Source organism: Sphaeramia orbicularis, chromosome 15 (genome assembly GCF_902148855.1).
Source record: "Sphaeramia orbicularis chromosome 15, fSphaOr1.1, whole genome shotgun sequence".
Lineage (NCBI taxonomy): Eukaryota > Metazoa > Chordata > Actinopteri > Kurtiformes > Apogonidae > Sphaeramia > Sphaeramia orbicularis.
In genome coordinates, this window is record NC_043971.1 from 32,860,125 (window position 1) to 32,872,970 (window position 12,846).

General features: G+C 38.5%; 1 protein-coding gene across 1 annotated transcript in view; it reads left to right on the forward strand.

Moving 5' to 3' along the window:
- The first annotated feature begins 1,957 nt into the window (after positions 1 to 1,957).
- LOC115433943 (VPS10 domain-containing receptor SorCS1-like) overlaps positions 1,958 to 12,846 on the forward strand; it is a 64,748-nt gene continuing 53,859 nt past the window's right edge. The window contains exon 1 of the mRNA XM_030155531.1: positions 1,958 to 2,902. Coding sequence (XP_030011391.1) covers positions 2,186 to 2,902 — 717 coding nt within the window. The 5' untranslated portion in view covers positions 1,958 to 2,185. The remainder of the gene's footprint in view (positions 2,903 to 12,846) is intronic.

A 12,846-nucleotide genomic window follows, 5' to 3' on the forward strand; every position in this document is an offset into this window, starting at 1 on the left:
GACAATGATTCCACTCAGCTGCCATGTTGTGCACACAAATGTGCTATACCATATCAGCCCTGAAGTCTGTCACCTTGCAAAGTGAAATTTAAAATGTGAGAACAAGTCAAGACAGTCCTCCATAGGAATAAAAAATTTAACCCACTCTTAACTCATCATAAAGTCTATTTGTACATTTCTTTTGCTGCGTCTCTCCTATGGGCGATATTTATTTTTACATGTGACTTTTTTTAACCCAAGAAAAATCAATTATTCTTTTGACATTGATTTTTCAACATGAGAATGTACACAGCACTTGCTTCACCCACTACAGCTTCAAGTATACATACGTAACTTGACTGTTCAATAAGAACAGGAAGAAATACTTTTATCTACGTTTGAGAATTTGATTTTATTATAAGAACACTGGAAGCCTGTGAACAACCATCCGTGTCTGAGATAAACAGAATCAGAAGTAGATCAGAAATTGGTTTATTGCCAAGAGTTTTCACATTGAACGATTTTGTCTTGGTGGTGTGGTGTAAAACTAGTTTTAGACATTAAAAAGTAACAAAAGTGCCACAAAGAAGAAGTGCTGTAAAGAACAATATACAAACATGTACTTTAAAATGTAGAAATAAACATTTATAATAGAAATATTAAAGTACATACATGAATACAGATGACAGGCAAGGATAAGAAATGTTATTCTCCAAAATACTACTGCAGATAAAACCTATGATAGGATCACAGCAATTAAAATATGCAAGTTAACAAAACTTGTAAAAGTCATGCAGGTGCCAAACACAGACACTACTTTGTTTCAGAAGTGCTTTTCATTCTAATGAGGCAACTGCGCTTTAGCTTTGCATTACAGTCAAGACTTGAGCTTTTTAGCCAATGTTCTCCATGATTGAAATTCTCAGTCAGCCATCAATCTGCATTATAGACTGGTTTCCCCTTGTCTGGTGGGGGCTAACTGAAACAGATTGAGACAGCTCTTGCTCACTGCATCACTAATGGCTGCCGATGAAAGACGTCTCTGTGCCGTTGACCCGTATGTGGAACAGGAGCACGTCGCAGCTCAGAGCGATGGGAAGAACACAGCTCAATATAGGGAGTCTCTTCGGCATCAGTCACCATTCAACAGCATCCTCACCCTATTGACTAAATGTTGTCCAGAAATAGAATCTAATCACAGGGTTTGGACAGGCTCTAGTTCTCCTAATGGTTTACCATTAACTGACTGGAACAAAGCCCAAAGTGTAGTGAAATATAACAATATACTCCAGGGTGCATGGTAATATTGGGCTCTCAGTTTTTTTGTTTGAAATGCAATGCAGACACCTGCAGACTGCTGTTGTGTGAGAGTTCTGAATCATTTGATAAATAGAGTGCTTAGCTCGGCTTTAAATGCATCTCATTATTTCTATGTTAAATCACTCCATTTACTAAAACGAGGAAGGGGCACATAAAACATCAGCCAAAAGTTGAGGAATATGTGTTTTCTCCATTCATCTGTACTGAATGGATAACACAGGAGAGTAGCCTAAGTGAAACAATTTCCAAGCCATTGTGCAGCAGGGCCACAACAAAGCCATTACCTGCATGGCATAATTGACAGTGAACACAGGCAGGCCTGTTAATTGATTACCAAGCCCTCTGTTAATGGAAAATGCAAAGCCTCATTGTACTTCCATAAAACCCCTGTCAGGAACATTTCCACACAAAGACTACCAGAGCCAACACCTTTAATGTTTCTAGACTTGTCTCCTGGGGGCTTCTACTGATGACTGCTTTAATCCAATACATGATTATATGCAAAATGATGATGGATTTGAATCTTTTTAAGAGACATATGCCTGAAACGAGTGATCAGAAAACAGAATAAAAGCCCATAAGGGACCACGTGTCAGTGCAGAAATATAAGCAGAACTTAATTAAGTACATGCCCAGTCGTCTTTTATTCCAGGTTGAGATGAGGATGCAGGGGTACAGGGCCCCTGTCTCCCTTATCATGCAGGATTCAGCCTCCAGCTCCTCCTCTGATGCATCGTTTGCATCAGTACTTGGGAACAGTTGTCCGCGCGTTGCCGCACCTCCCCACAGCGCATTCACGGACTCCACTTTCACAGGTGATGACAGATACACGCTCAAGTGTAAAATGATGCGTTTTTATCACGTCTGAAGTCGGAATTAACGGAGAATGGAGACGCGCGTCGGTCACTGTCTTTTTGTGGTTTTTTCGGAGTGGATTTGGCTCTTCATCCTAACTTCCATCCAGGGCGGAACAAAAGCGGAGGTGAGGTGCCTTCCCTCATGCCAGCCGCCGCTCATCTCTGCCTTTCCCCGGGAACTCTCGGCGCTGGATGCGTCTAGTTTTGGCGACTCACAAACTGACGAATTGGTTGGATATATCGAAGGGGTACCGGACACCAAGCGCACCGGCGAAGAGGGCGAGACGCGCAACACTGCGGATTTAAATGAAGAAAGTTCATGTAAAGTACAGGGACCTCTGGGGGGGAATAAATGTCTCCGGAAGGACGTGTCCAACGGTCAGGAAAAACTTTCCCAACCTGAAGTGGTTTCACCAAGTCATTCAAGCGCATCCGTCCCTTCTCGCATTGACAGTAACTTAACCGAAAATAGCAACAATGATGGGAAAACTAACAGGTTTTATGCTGAAAATGGGACGCAGGTTAATATGACAGAAAATGAGGACAAGGTTATGGCCACTTGGAACCAGAGACGAACGCGAAGTACCGAGAGCGCAGAGACTTGGTCCGAATTCAGACCTGAAGGTGGGGAGGATGCTGCGTTTGTGGACCCGGAGGAATTTCAGCTGACACATACGACATTTGCTCTCACTGGGGACACGGCTCATAATCAGGCAATGGTGCATTGGTCTGGACAAAACAGCAGCGTAAGTTACTGACAATTTACACTTAGAGTCTGTGGGGTCCGGATTTACGCACGGACTTCTTTTGACGCAGTGTGGTCTGTGAGCATTCCAAAATGTTTTAGATTGAAATATGTGACAAGCTAAGATTTAATCATCACTGAAGATTGTCTGCACATAATTATAATGCCCGATAAAGATAAAATGAGTGAATGCTGAGAGGTTGCAGAGTGGAAGAGATGCAGCTGTTGTGGATCTCTGTTGTCTTGGTTTGCCTCATCCTCTCTGTCTCTCTCTCTCTCTCTCTCTCTCTCTCTCTCACTCTGTCTCTCTCTCTCTGTCTCTCTCTCTCTCTCTCTCTGTCTCTCTATTGTATTGAAATTATTTCTGTTATTCACACAACTCTTAAATACTCCGAGCACAAACATTACATTGACTTGTACCAAACCCCAAAACGCCTCACCCCTACCCCTATCTCTATCTCTATCTCTATCTCTATCTCTATCTCTATCTCTATCCCTACTCCTACCCCTGACCCAACCCATTTAAAACAACTCTTAAATGTCAGATTCACATATTTCCATTATAGTGACCTGCATTTTATGCACGTAAGGGAGCCAATTCCTCACAAATGACAGTGAAAACACAATCTAAATTCCATCTTCATATTATAAAATTACTGGGGCCACTCACATAATGATATGTTTCCTTTCAAGGACGGCTGTCGTCTTTTACTCAATCTTAACCATCACAAACCCCATCATAATTGTAATCTATTCCTTCTATCTATCTATCTATCTATCTATCTATCTATCTATCTATCTATCTATCTATCTATCTATCTATCTATCTATCTATATCTATCTATCTATCTATCTATCTATCTATCTATCTGTCTATCTATCTATCTATCTGTCTGTCTGTCTATCTATTGATTGCTAGATCATTCTATCTATTGTTCTATCTATTGTTCGTTCTGTCTGTCGGTCTGTTTTTCTATCTACTATCTTTCTTTCTTTCTTTCTTTCTTTCTGTTGGCATTCATACAGGAAGCACTTTGTTTAAAAACCTGAGGACAGGTTCTGCTCTAAAGGTTAGATACAAGGACTGCACATTGTCTGCAAAATTGAAGCTTAGAATAAAGAAACTGCTGTCATTAAATGCTGAAGCTGTAATGTGTTGATAATGATGTAAAGCTAGGATTTAATCATTTGTAATAATATTGACTGAAAAAATACCAAGGAATTTCAGGTTTTAATAAAACAGAGAGCAGGGTCTTTGCACTCTCAGCACTCATCAAACCTAAATAGGTTTTGTATTTAGTGCAGGTAGGGGTTTATTAAGGCTGAGAGAGCTGAAAGAAGGGGAAAAATGCCAAGATGTAGAAATACTTTACTTCTGCTGCTCTCTCCTATTGGTCCAAATCAAAAGCCTAAATATAAAGATACATAGACTGATGTTGTTATGCCACTTTTACAAGTTTAGGTGATAAGGAATGGAGTGAAATAGTAGACTCATGTCCAGGCCAAGTTTGAAGGAATCTAATCAGTGATTAGTTATTAGAGCTGTCAATCATGTACAGTATTTAACCTCCATATCTCTCTGAAAACGCCTGTGATTAGACTAAATCAGCTCATCACAGGGGAGATAACTACAGCCTGAAAACACAGACAAGGGATGGATGCAGAGGTCTTCTGTCCTCTTAGGCCACTTACAATATGCTGAAAGCTAATTATGGATTTTTGCCGAGTGATGCTGAAAAACTATCAAGCACTGCAGCTTTAAAGGCAAGGGACAGTCTTTCAGATTAAAAGCCCACTAAAACTGATGATTTTTAAGTTCTTGCAAAGAAGTACAAGCAGTTTCCACCCTATTATCTACCAGTCTGAGCGAATATCCTGATCAGAATCATCTGCAGTTTTCTACTAACCCTTTTGATTTCTAACAAACCCTCAGTGGAGCATGTAACATGGAGACAGCTTTAACCATAGGGCATCTGTAGCATAAGTTGGTCTGAAGCCATTTAGAGTTTGAGTTCAAACAGGAGGACTAAAAAATCAATCAGAAAAACTCAACCTTGCTCCGCCAGCCCCATACTGAGATGGCTGTCTTTTTTGTTTGTTACAGCGTCTAGCAGCAGAATTTCACATAATTTGAGGCCCTATAACAGACTTGTCAGTCAGACGAGTGAAAAGGTGCATTATGGTAAAATGAAAACAGGCTTTGTGGCATCTTAATTGTATTGGAGCAATTACACATTTTGCAAAGACGAAAAGGTTGTTTTGAATTTGTGATGTGTGTGAAGTGAGGTATAGTATAATAGCCGAGCTTGAAACATCTAATCTGACCCCTGATCCGTGCTTTCCTTTTGGGCTTTTGGCCAGTCTAAAGAATTTCTGCCGCATTTTACCATCTTTTAGAGAAGTCTTAATCATACATCTATGACACGACTAAAAAATGTTGTACTTGTTGTTTTCACTTGAACGTTTGACCTTCACTGTGCACAATGACATTTGTGAGTTTGACAGGCTTTTTGCACATTCATCTGCCGAAAGGGGAATGATTCTTTGTGCTTGTATAAAGTCTTAGTCGAAGATGTTTGTATAGACGCTTGTGTGTCCAAACACCAGTTCATGTGGAACATACCCAAGTGAGAGTTAGAAACTTGAACTCCTCAGTACACGGAGAATGGACAGCCAAGAAAATAGCTTGTTTTTTAAAGTGCTTCTATGACCTACAGTATACAGTTATATAATAACACTGATTGCAAATTCATATAAAACTAACACATTAAATGCATGCATTGTATTTAAATCCACGTTCCTTCTGTAATGCTCGACTGGATCTCTGAATCGTTTCATTATTAGGTGATCATAATCCTAAAACAAAACAGGCCCAATACAAGAAACAAAAATAAAAACACCAATTAGACCTGCTTAGTCTGCAGAAGAATCAAATCATAATGCTCAGCTTGATGGTATTAATTTGATAATCAATGTTTAGTATAATAAATGGGCAGAGATATATTTCTGGTATGTTCTCTGTAAGGATAAGCTAGTGTTTGGGTTGTTAAATGTATGCTGAATACAAACTAGAATGATCAAATCACACACACTACTGAATCATTTTCCAGACGTTAGCTTTTTTACAGATGTGAAATTTCATATCTTTGATTTGCTCTAATCTTTTTCAGTTAAATGTCACACTTTGTAAACCTTGCTTTGCAAAAATCCCCTTCTGATGGCACAGAGTCTCAACCTACCAAACCAGAAAATAATGTATTTATGTTCCTACTTCTGCCTCCTGCCATGCCTTATCTCTGTCTGTGTAGGTGCATACCAGGTGGTTGTTACAGAAGCCTGTAGTTTTTTGTTTTTTTTTTTTTTTTCAGCTGGTCTGTTTTCTCTAAATGCACTCTAAATAAGAATACATTTAAAAAATTGGCTATTTCATCAGGTTGTAATTATCTTTTTTGATCAAAATAAATGTGCAACGCCTTACCCTTATTTGGAGGAGATTTGCAGGAGGTGTCAGACAGTCACACGTCATTAGGTAACTTTGTCTTACATTGATAGACTGAATCATGAGCTAGAGACAATTTGTACAATGTTTGATGAATTGCTCCTCAAATAACGTCAGAAGGAGTGAGTGTATCGTGCTGGCGGACTTGTTACAGTGACTCACTCTGTTTGTGTGGGAAAGCGCCGCTCAACACATGGTATCATACATGAACTCTGTAAGGACTGGTCAAAACCTGTAAATAAGCTGCTAATTAGCCGTGATTGTTTCTGTGATACTTTACATTCATAGCCTACACGACTCCCTCCGATTTGTACAGCCTGTCTCTGCTTCGTATTGAGTCATACTGCCATTCATCCTCCCAAGTGATTTGAGAAGCCCAGTTGGTAGATGTAACGTTTTAATATAATTTGTTAATTATCCTGGCTTTAGAACCGGGCTGCATTGTCATACCAGCACTCAATCATGAAGAATGCAAAAGATTGCGCCATCAATCTGCTGTTCGAGCGCTGATTCATTTTATTTGGCCTTCACCTACACCTGTTAAATAATAAGTCTCCTCTTACTGCATTCAGCTGCTTTGAACTCCAGTAATGAATCTGCACCGCAAGTCTGAAGAATATGATTGAAATACAAGAAACATAAATGTACAATATGCATTTTGAGGATGTTAAATGTGCAAACAGAAATTGCAGTCTTAAAATTGTAATATAGCAGCACTGTGAGCAGTTTACCTCAGTACAAATCAGTGATGCATTGAATTTTAAAAGGGAAAGTAATATACAATACTTCTTAATGAATTTCAGTTTAGATGAAAATGTAATTTGTTGATCACGTAAAAATACCACACATTAGTTTTCAGTTCCACCCTCTACAGTGTGAGGTTTTCTGTGTGTCTGAGGTACACATCTTAGAAATTGGATGTCTGTGAGTTTGCTGCTGGTTGAACAGACAAATCAGTCATTTAAAGACATCACCTTACATTTTACAAAATTGCAGTGATACTTTTTTTGAAACTCAAGAAGAGCTATCTGAAAAAAAAGAGGATGAATTACATATCAAATTATAAAAAAAACCCCAGACAAATCAATTCATAACAAATGTTCAGTTGCAGACCTGACAAAAATGCCAGATATAAATTATTAGACTTTCTGTCTTCCTGCGCAGGGCTTCATCCAGGTGCTCCACTTTATTTCCTGAGTCCAAAGAAATGCATAAAAATTGCCTGGAGCTGTGAATGCCGTTGTCAGTATATGTAGTCATGAGAGACTGTTGAACTATTCCCCTGCCTGTCACCAAATATACGCAGCATAGGCATCAGCCCCTCATGACCTTGAATGCATCTGCTGTATTGTAGCCAGCAGTAAAATTGCAATTTGAACAATGTTGAAATTTCAGACCTTCCGTGGCAGAAGAGTATAAGCAACATGTGGTGATGTTTAATATTTCAGATTGTGGATGTTTTAGTGAAGAAAACAACATCCAGTGTTCAAAAGCTTGTACCTGTCTTTGTTTGACATAGCCCTGTGATGACGGCTTGAATTATTAATGGTAGTGATTATTCATTTTGGTTGTTTACATTGTCAGTATCTCTGGTCTAAAATATGAACCCATTTCCAGAAACAAATGGAATGTTTTCTATAATACAATAAAATTAAAATCTGCTCTTTTGATAAATTTTACTGAAACTTTTTTTAGTTAACAAAAGTACATAGAGTTTCAGTAGTTTCACAGATCAACTTAATTACATTTTGGAAACAAAGTTAGATTTTGATGTTTGCAGTTGGGATAGAGGCATTAAATGTCTTTCGCTTATTAATCCCTCATAGGGTACTCTTTGAAATATTCTGAAATTCTATATTTCAACCTTAGAGTATTATTGGAAATCGTCATCTACCTCCTCGTCAGTTGGCATGACAACAGTCTCCCTCCTCTTGCCATAAAACAATTGAGCAGCACTTGCTAAAAAGTAAACGCATGCAATAAAACAACTGTTATGAGGTCGTAAACTGACAAAAATCACTCATATTCACCATTTACAACCTCAAAATTTCAATAAAATATCTCAGAATCACTGTATAAAGTTAAAAAACCAACATTCTTCTTGACCTCACTGAGACACGGAATTAGCTCCATATTTAATGTTTGTGGAAATTACCAAAAATAGTCACTTGCCCAGTAAAGGGTTAATCATTTGGGAACTGAAGACACTAATTCTTCTTTGTTTGCCAGTGGAACTTTCACCCATTGTTGCTTATTGCAAGACACTGGCACCTCAATAGTCCATGATGGCCTTAGTCTGAATTTATATATGGGACACAGATGTGGACTGTGGGCAGGATAGTCCACCTGATACACACTCTGCAACTATGAAGCCACGCTGTTGAATCTCATCTAGAATGAGACCTAGCATTGTCCTGCTGAAAACCACAGACTTCAGGGAAAACATGTCAACTTGATGGTGAGATACTATATGTCTCTATTAAATTCCTGTCGACTGTGGAGTACTTAAGTCGAGCTGAATATATGCCTTTGCAGCGACGGTACCCTCACACACTTGGCATCAGCCTGCTTAGTCTTTTTCATCTCCAATACATAGAACCCTTCATTTATTTTCCCCAAAGCAGGTTGAAAGGTGGGCCTGTCTGACCACTGCGTTTCCACTATCTTTCAGTCCATCTGAGATGAGCTTGTGCCCAGAGCGATGTTGTAAGGTCTCAGGATGCTTTTTCTGATAGAGCGGTGGACTGTGTTAGCAGTTTTCCCAAGTCCTCATGAATCTATCACAGCAACATGACAGTTTCTTATGCAATACAGCCAGAGGCCTCAAAGGTAACACACATTCAACAGTGGTTACGTCCTTGGCCTTTGCACACGGAAATTTCCCTGGACTCCACAAACCTTTATACAGTTTAACATACTGTAGATGGGAAGAGACCTCAATTCATGTTTTAACTTTTGCACATACACTTGCGGAAAAAATTATTAGACCATCAAAAGTCATCAAAAACAATGGTTATGCATTCAAGATAAGATACTTTATTGTCATTTATACAAAATGTACAATGAAATTTAGCCACGTGTTTGTCCGACACGTGTATATCCGATCGATGTCCCGATGTTGCAGCACAGGAGGGCGTACGGGTGCAATGCCGCTGGTGCACCATAGAAGGGCACTATCACACAATGGCAACACGGGTACAATGCCACTAGTAGTAATAAATAGTGATAATAACTATAAAAATAAATAATAAAAACAAAATATGCATCACTCACATATCAACATCCATTCATTCATTTCCTCACACATCAACCAATCAATCAAGTACTAACTCCTGTGTGTATCATGCGACTAAAACAGACAGAAAAGAACACATGGAAGCCTAGAAGCAGTGTTTTTGGCAGTACAATGCCATAGCTATTGATGTAAGAACTTAAGTGATTTTGGTTATTATCAAGAAAACCATGGAAAATGGATAGATAGTAGCTCTTAAATTAAACTCTTTTGAGCTATTTTTGTTGTTATCATTATATTTGTCCAAACAAATGTACCTTTAGTTGTACCAGGCATTAAAATGAACAAGAAATTGAAGAAAACAAGGGTGATCTAATATTTGTTTTCCGCAAGTGTACGTAGAGGTCTTTTGCAAAGTTTGCCACAACATAGCCATGATGCATCCTTACAAAGACCAAGCTTTTGGTGAATGCTGTCTTTATGCCCACTCACAATCCACACATAACCGATTCACCAGCAATTTTTGGATTCTGACAAAGCAGTGTTACTAATATTCGATTAACCTCTCACTGTAATATTGTTTCTATCCATTTTTTAGTGTGGTGTGTTGTAAACATCAAAATCCAAATTTTGCCATATGTTTACAAGTTGACCAGCGAATATACAGAAATCATCTCCTTTTACTTTTGTCACTAAAATGAATTTACAAGCAACTTTAACAAATTACAGATTGTAGCTTTTATCTGAGTTTAGAAAGAAATGTTTTTTTTGAAAAGTTACAAATTGGATATTGATTTGCTAACATTTGTTTGACAAGACATTGTATCAATAAATGTGAATACAAATGTTTAAACTGTGAGAAAATAGCAAAGGCATTCTTAGTACTTTAATTTAACCCATAAAGACCCAAACATACACTGGTGACCAAAACCATCTACTGATCTAAAATGTTTATTATCTGTTGATCCACTAATCCTATCAATACATGTAAATAAGTGATGTAAAATACAGTTTGTCATTTTTTCATGCTCATCAGATATGACCCATTTGGACATTCAAAGGCTCCATAGTGAACATGAAAAAAAACACTGACATCCTCTTCAACATTCAACATTGATTCACCAGTAAAACCCATGGAGTTGGATCAATGACAGTGGATGGAGACACTGTGTTTATGTTCAGTTAATTATAGATTTTACTGAAAAAGTCACTTTTTCTCCAGTTTTTTCTGTTTTTGATACAATAACCCTCAACTTTAATCTGAACTTTTATGAAAATCTACATGATCAGTGAATTAAATATAGGAAAGTATATGATTTACACTGAAAAACCTTAAATTACAGAGGAAAAATATTACAATAAATGATGATAATCCACTTAAGAAAGGTTAAGTACAGAGAAAAATTAATTTGAGAACTGTCACAATGTAGCACTGGGTCTTTAAGGGTTAATTGTGTTGAACAAAAGAGAGATAAATAATTTGATAACATTTATTGGCAAAAATAGCTCAGGTAGGATACTGGACTTGGAATGTCACATTAGTATTCATCAGTGACTCTGCTAGTGATGCTGTGGAACATCTGTGTAAGCATGACACAGACACTGAGATCACAAACCTCCAAACCTGTGCTTCCAAAGGGAGCGGATGAGCAGTAACCTGCTATGAAACCTGAGAATATATATAACATATTATACGATATATGAGACTATGTGTAGTGACAAGCATGTCCTGTTCCCCTTGAGGTCAAGCAAAGATACATGACCTTCTCTTAGATACAAGAATATCAACAGCAGTCTGAATGTTAACAAGCATCTGGCAAGACACTGAGTAATGACTGGAGCCAAAGAAAATGATTCTATATGAGGCCATGTAGACTATGTGTTAACACAAACATGCATGACCTTCTCGACTTTATATGGTAAACTTTTCTGTTGGATTCATGTGCATGTACAACAGCAAACTGGAAGCAACCAGACAAACATCTCCTATAGACACCATTAGATGACACAAAGGAAAAATATTAAGTGAAAAAGTTTGATTTATCCGTTAATTTGTTAATGAAACAGAGTGAGGAACACCATGATATATGCTTTACTAGCACAAAGTCCAAAAATTTGGTTGCTGGACCATTTATCTCCCCAGTGGATGATGCAAGAAATAGGCTACAGGAGGATAGTAATAGAGCAGCAACAATGTGAGAATCTTCAAAGTATTAATGATACAAAGCCCAGTAAATGGCATAGAGATGAATACCAAATGATTTTTTCACAGATGTGTAGGCCGATGAGAAGGGCTAAGTGTATGATGCAGCAAAGGGTGAATCAATGAATCTGACTCATATATGGGTGGGACAGGTTTTTGTAAACAATCGGAGGAAAAGACACTCATGGCTAATTCTGACTTTTACGCCTTCAACAACTACTGCACACATACATTTTAAGGTTCACACTAGTACCTTTTTGTGTTTGCCATCTTTATGTAAGTTGTCTGGTGTTCAGAGATTTTGTTGTATTCCACTGTCCTGAAGCGCTTGTTTCAGGAAGGTCTTTCTTCTCTGTCTTAACAAGCCTGAGGATCATTTTCAGCTGCGTAACATCATAACTCGCTCTCACTCTCTCAGGCCTTAATTGTTTAGGGCCTGCTCCTGTTGCTCACATCTACGTCTCAGAGTAGAGTGTTTTCACTTCTCCCAAACACTCCCTTTTACAGCCCTAGGTGTAAAGCGCAGGCTTATAGCGACTCCTCCTCACTCCACTGAGCTTGTTGGTAGATATTGTGCTTCAGTCTCTGCGAACTGGAGCCAAGCCATGTATGCAGTCAGTGTATGCATCCATCCATCCATCCTATGCAGAGTTGCCTATGTGACTCACTGACTGTACAGTGCATAGCTGTACTCCTCGGTGTTCACTTTTTATTTTCCTCAAGGTCTTCAGGGAATCCAACACATCTGAGAAGCTGTCACATATCAGAAATTTACAGCTGGATTTTCTGCAGTATCCGACTATATGTTGGCTATTTAGTTAGACCTGTAACACAGTATATAGTCCAATAACATCTGTTTGGTGGATACTACTGAGGCATAAGATCGCACAGGGTGCGTTTCTAATCCAAAGCAAACACCCCGTCAGTGTCATAGTCATTAAAAAAATGTGTAGCTTCACTAGCTTGCAAGTGTTAGCCAAGGAAAAGTCAAATATATTCGTCCTGATCCTG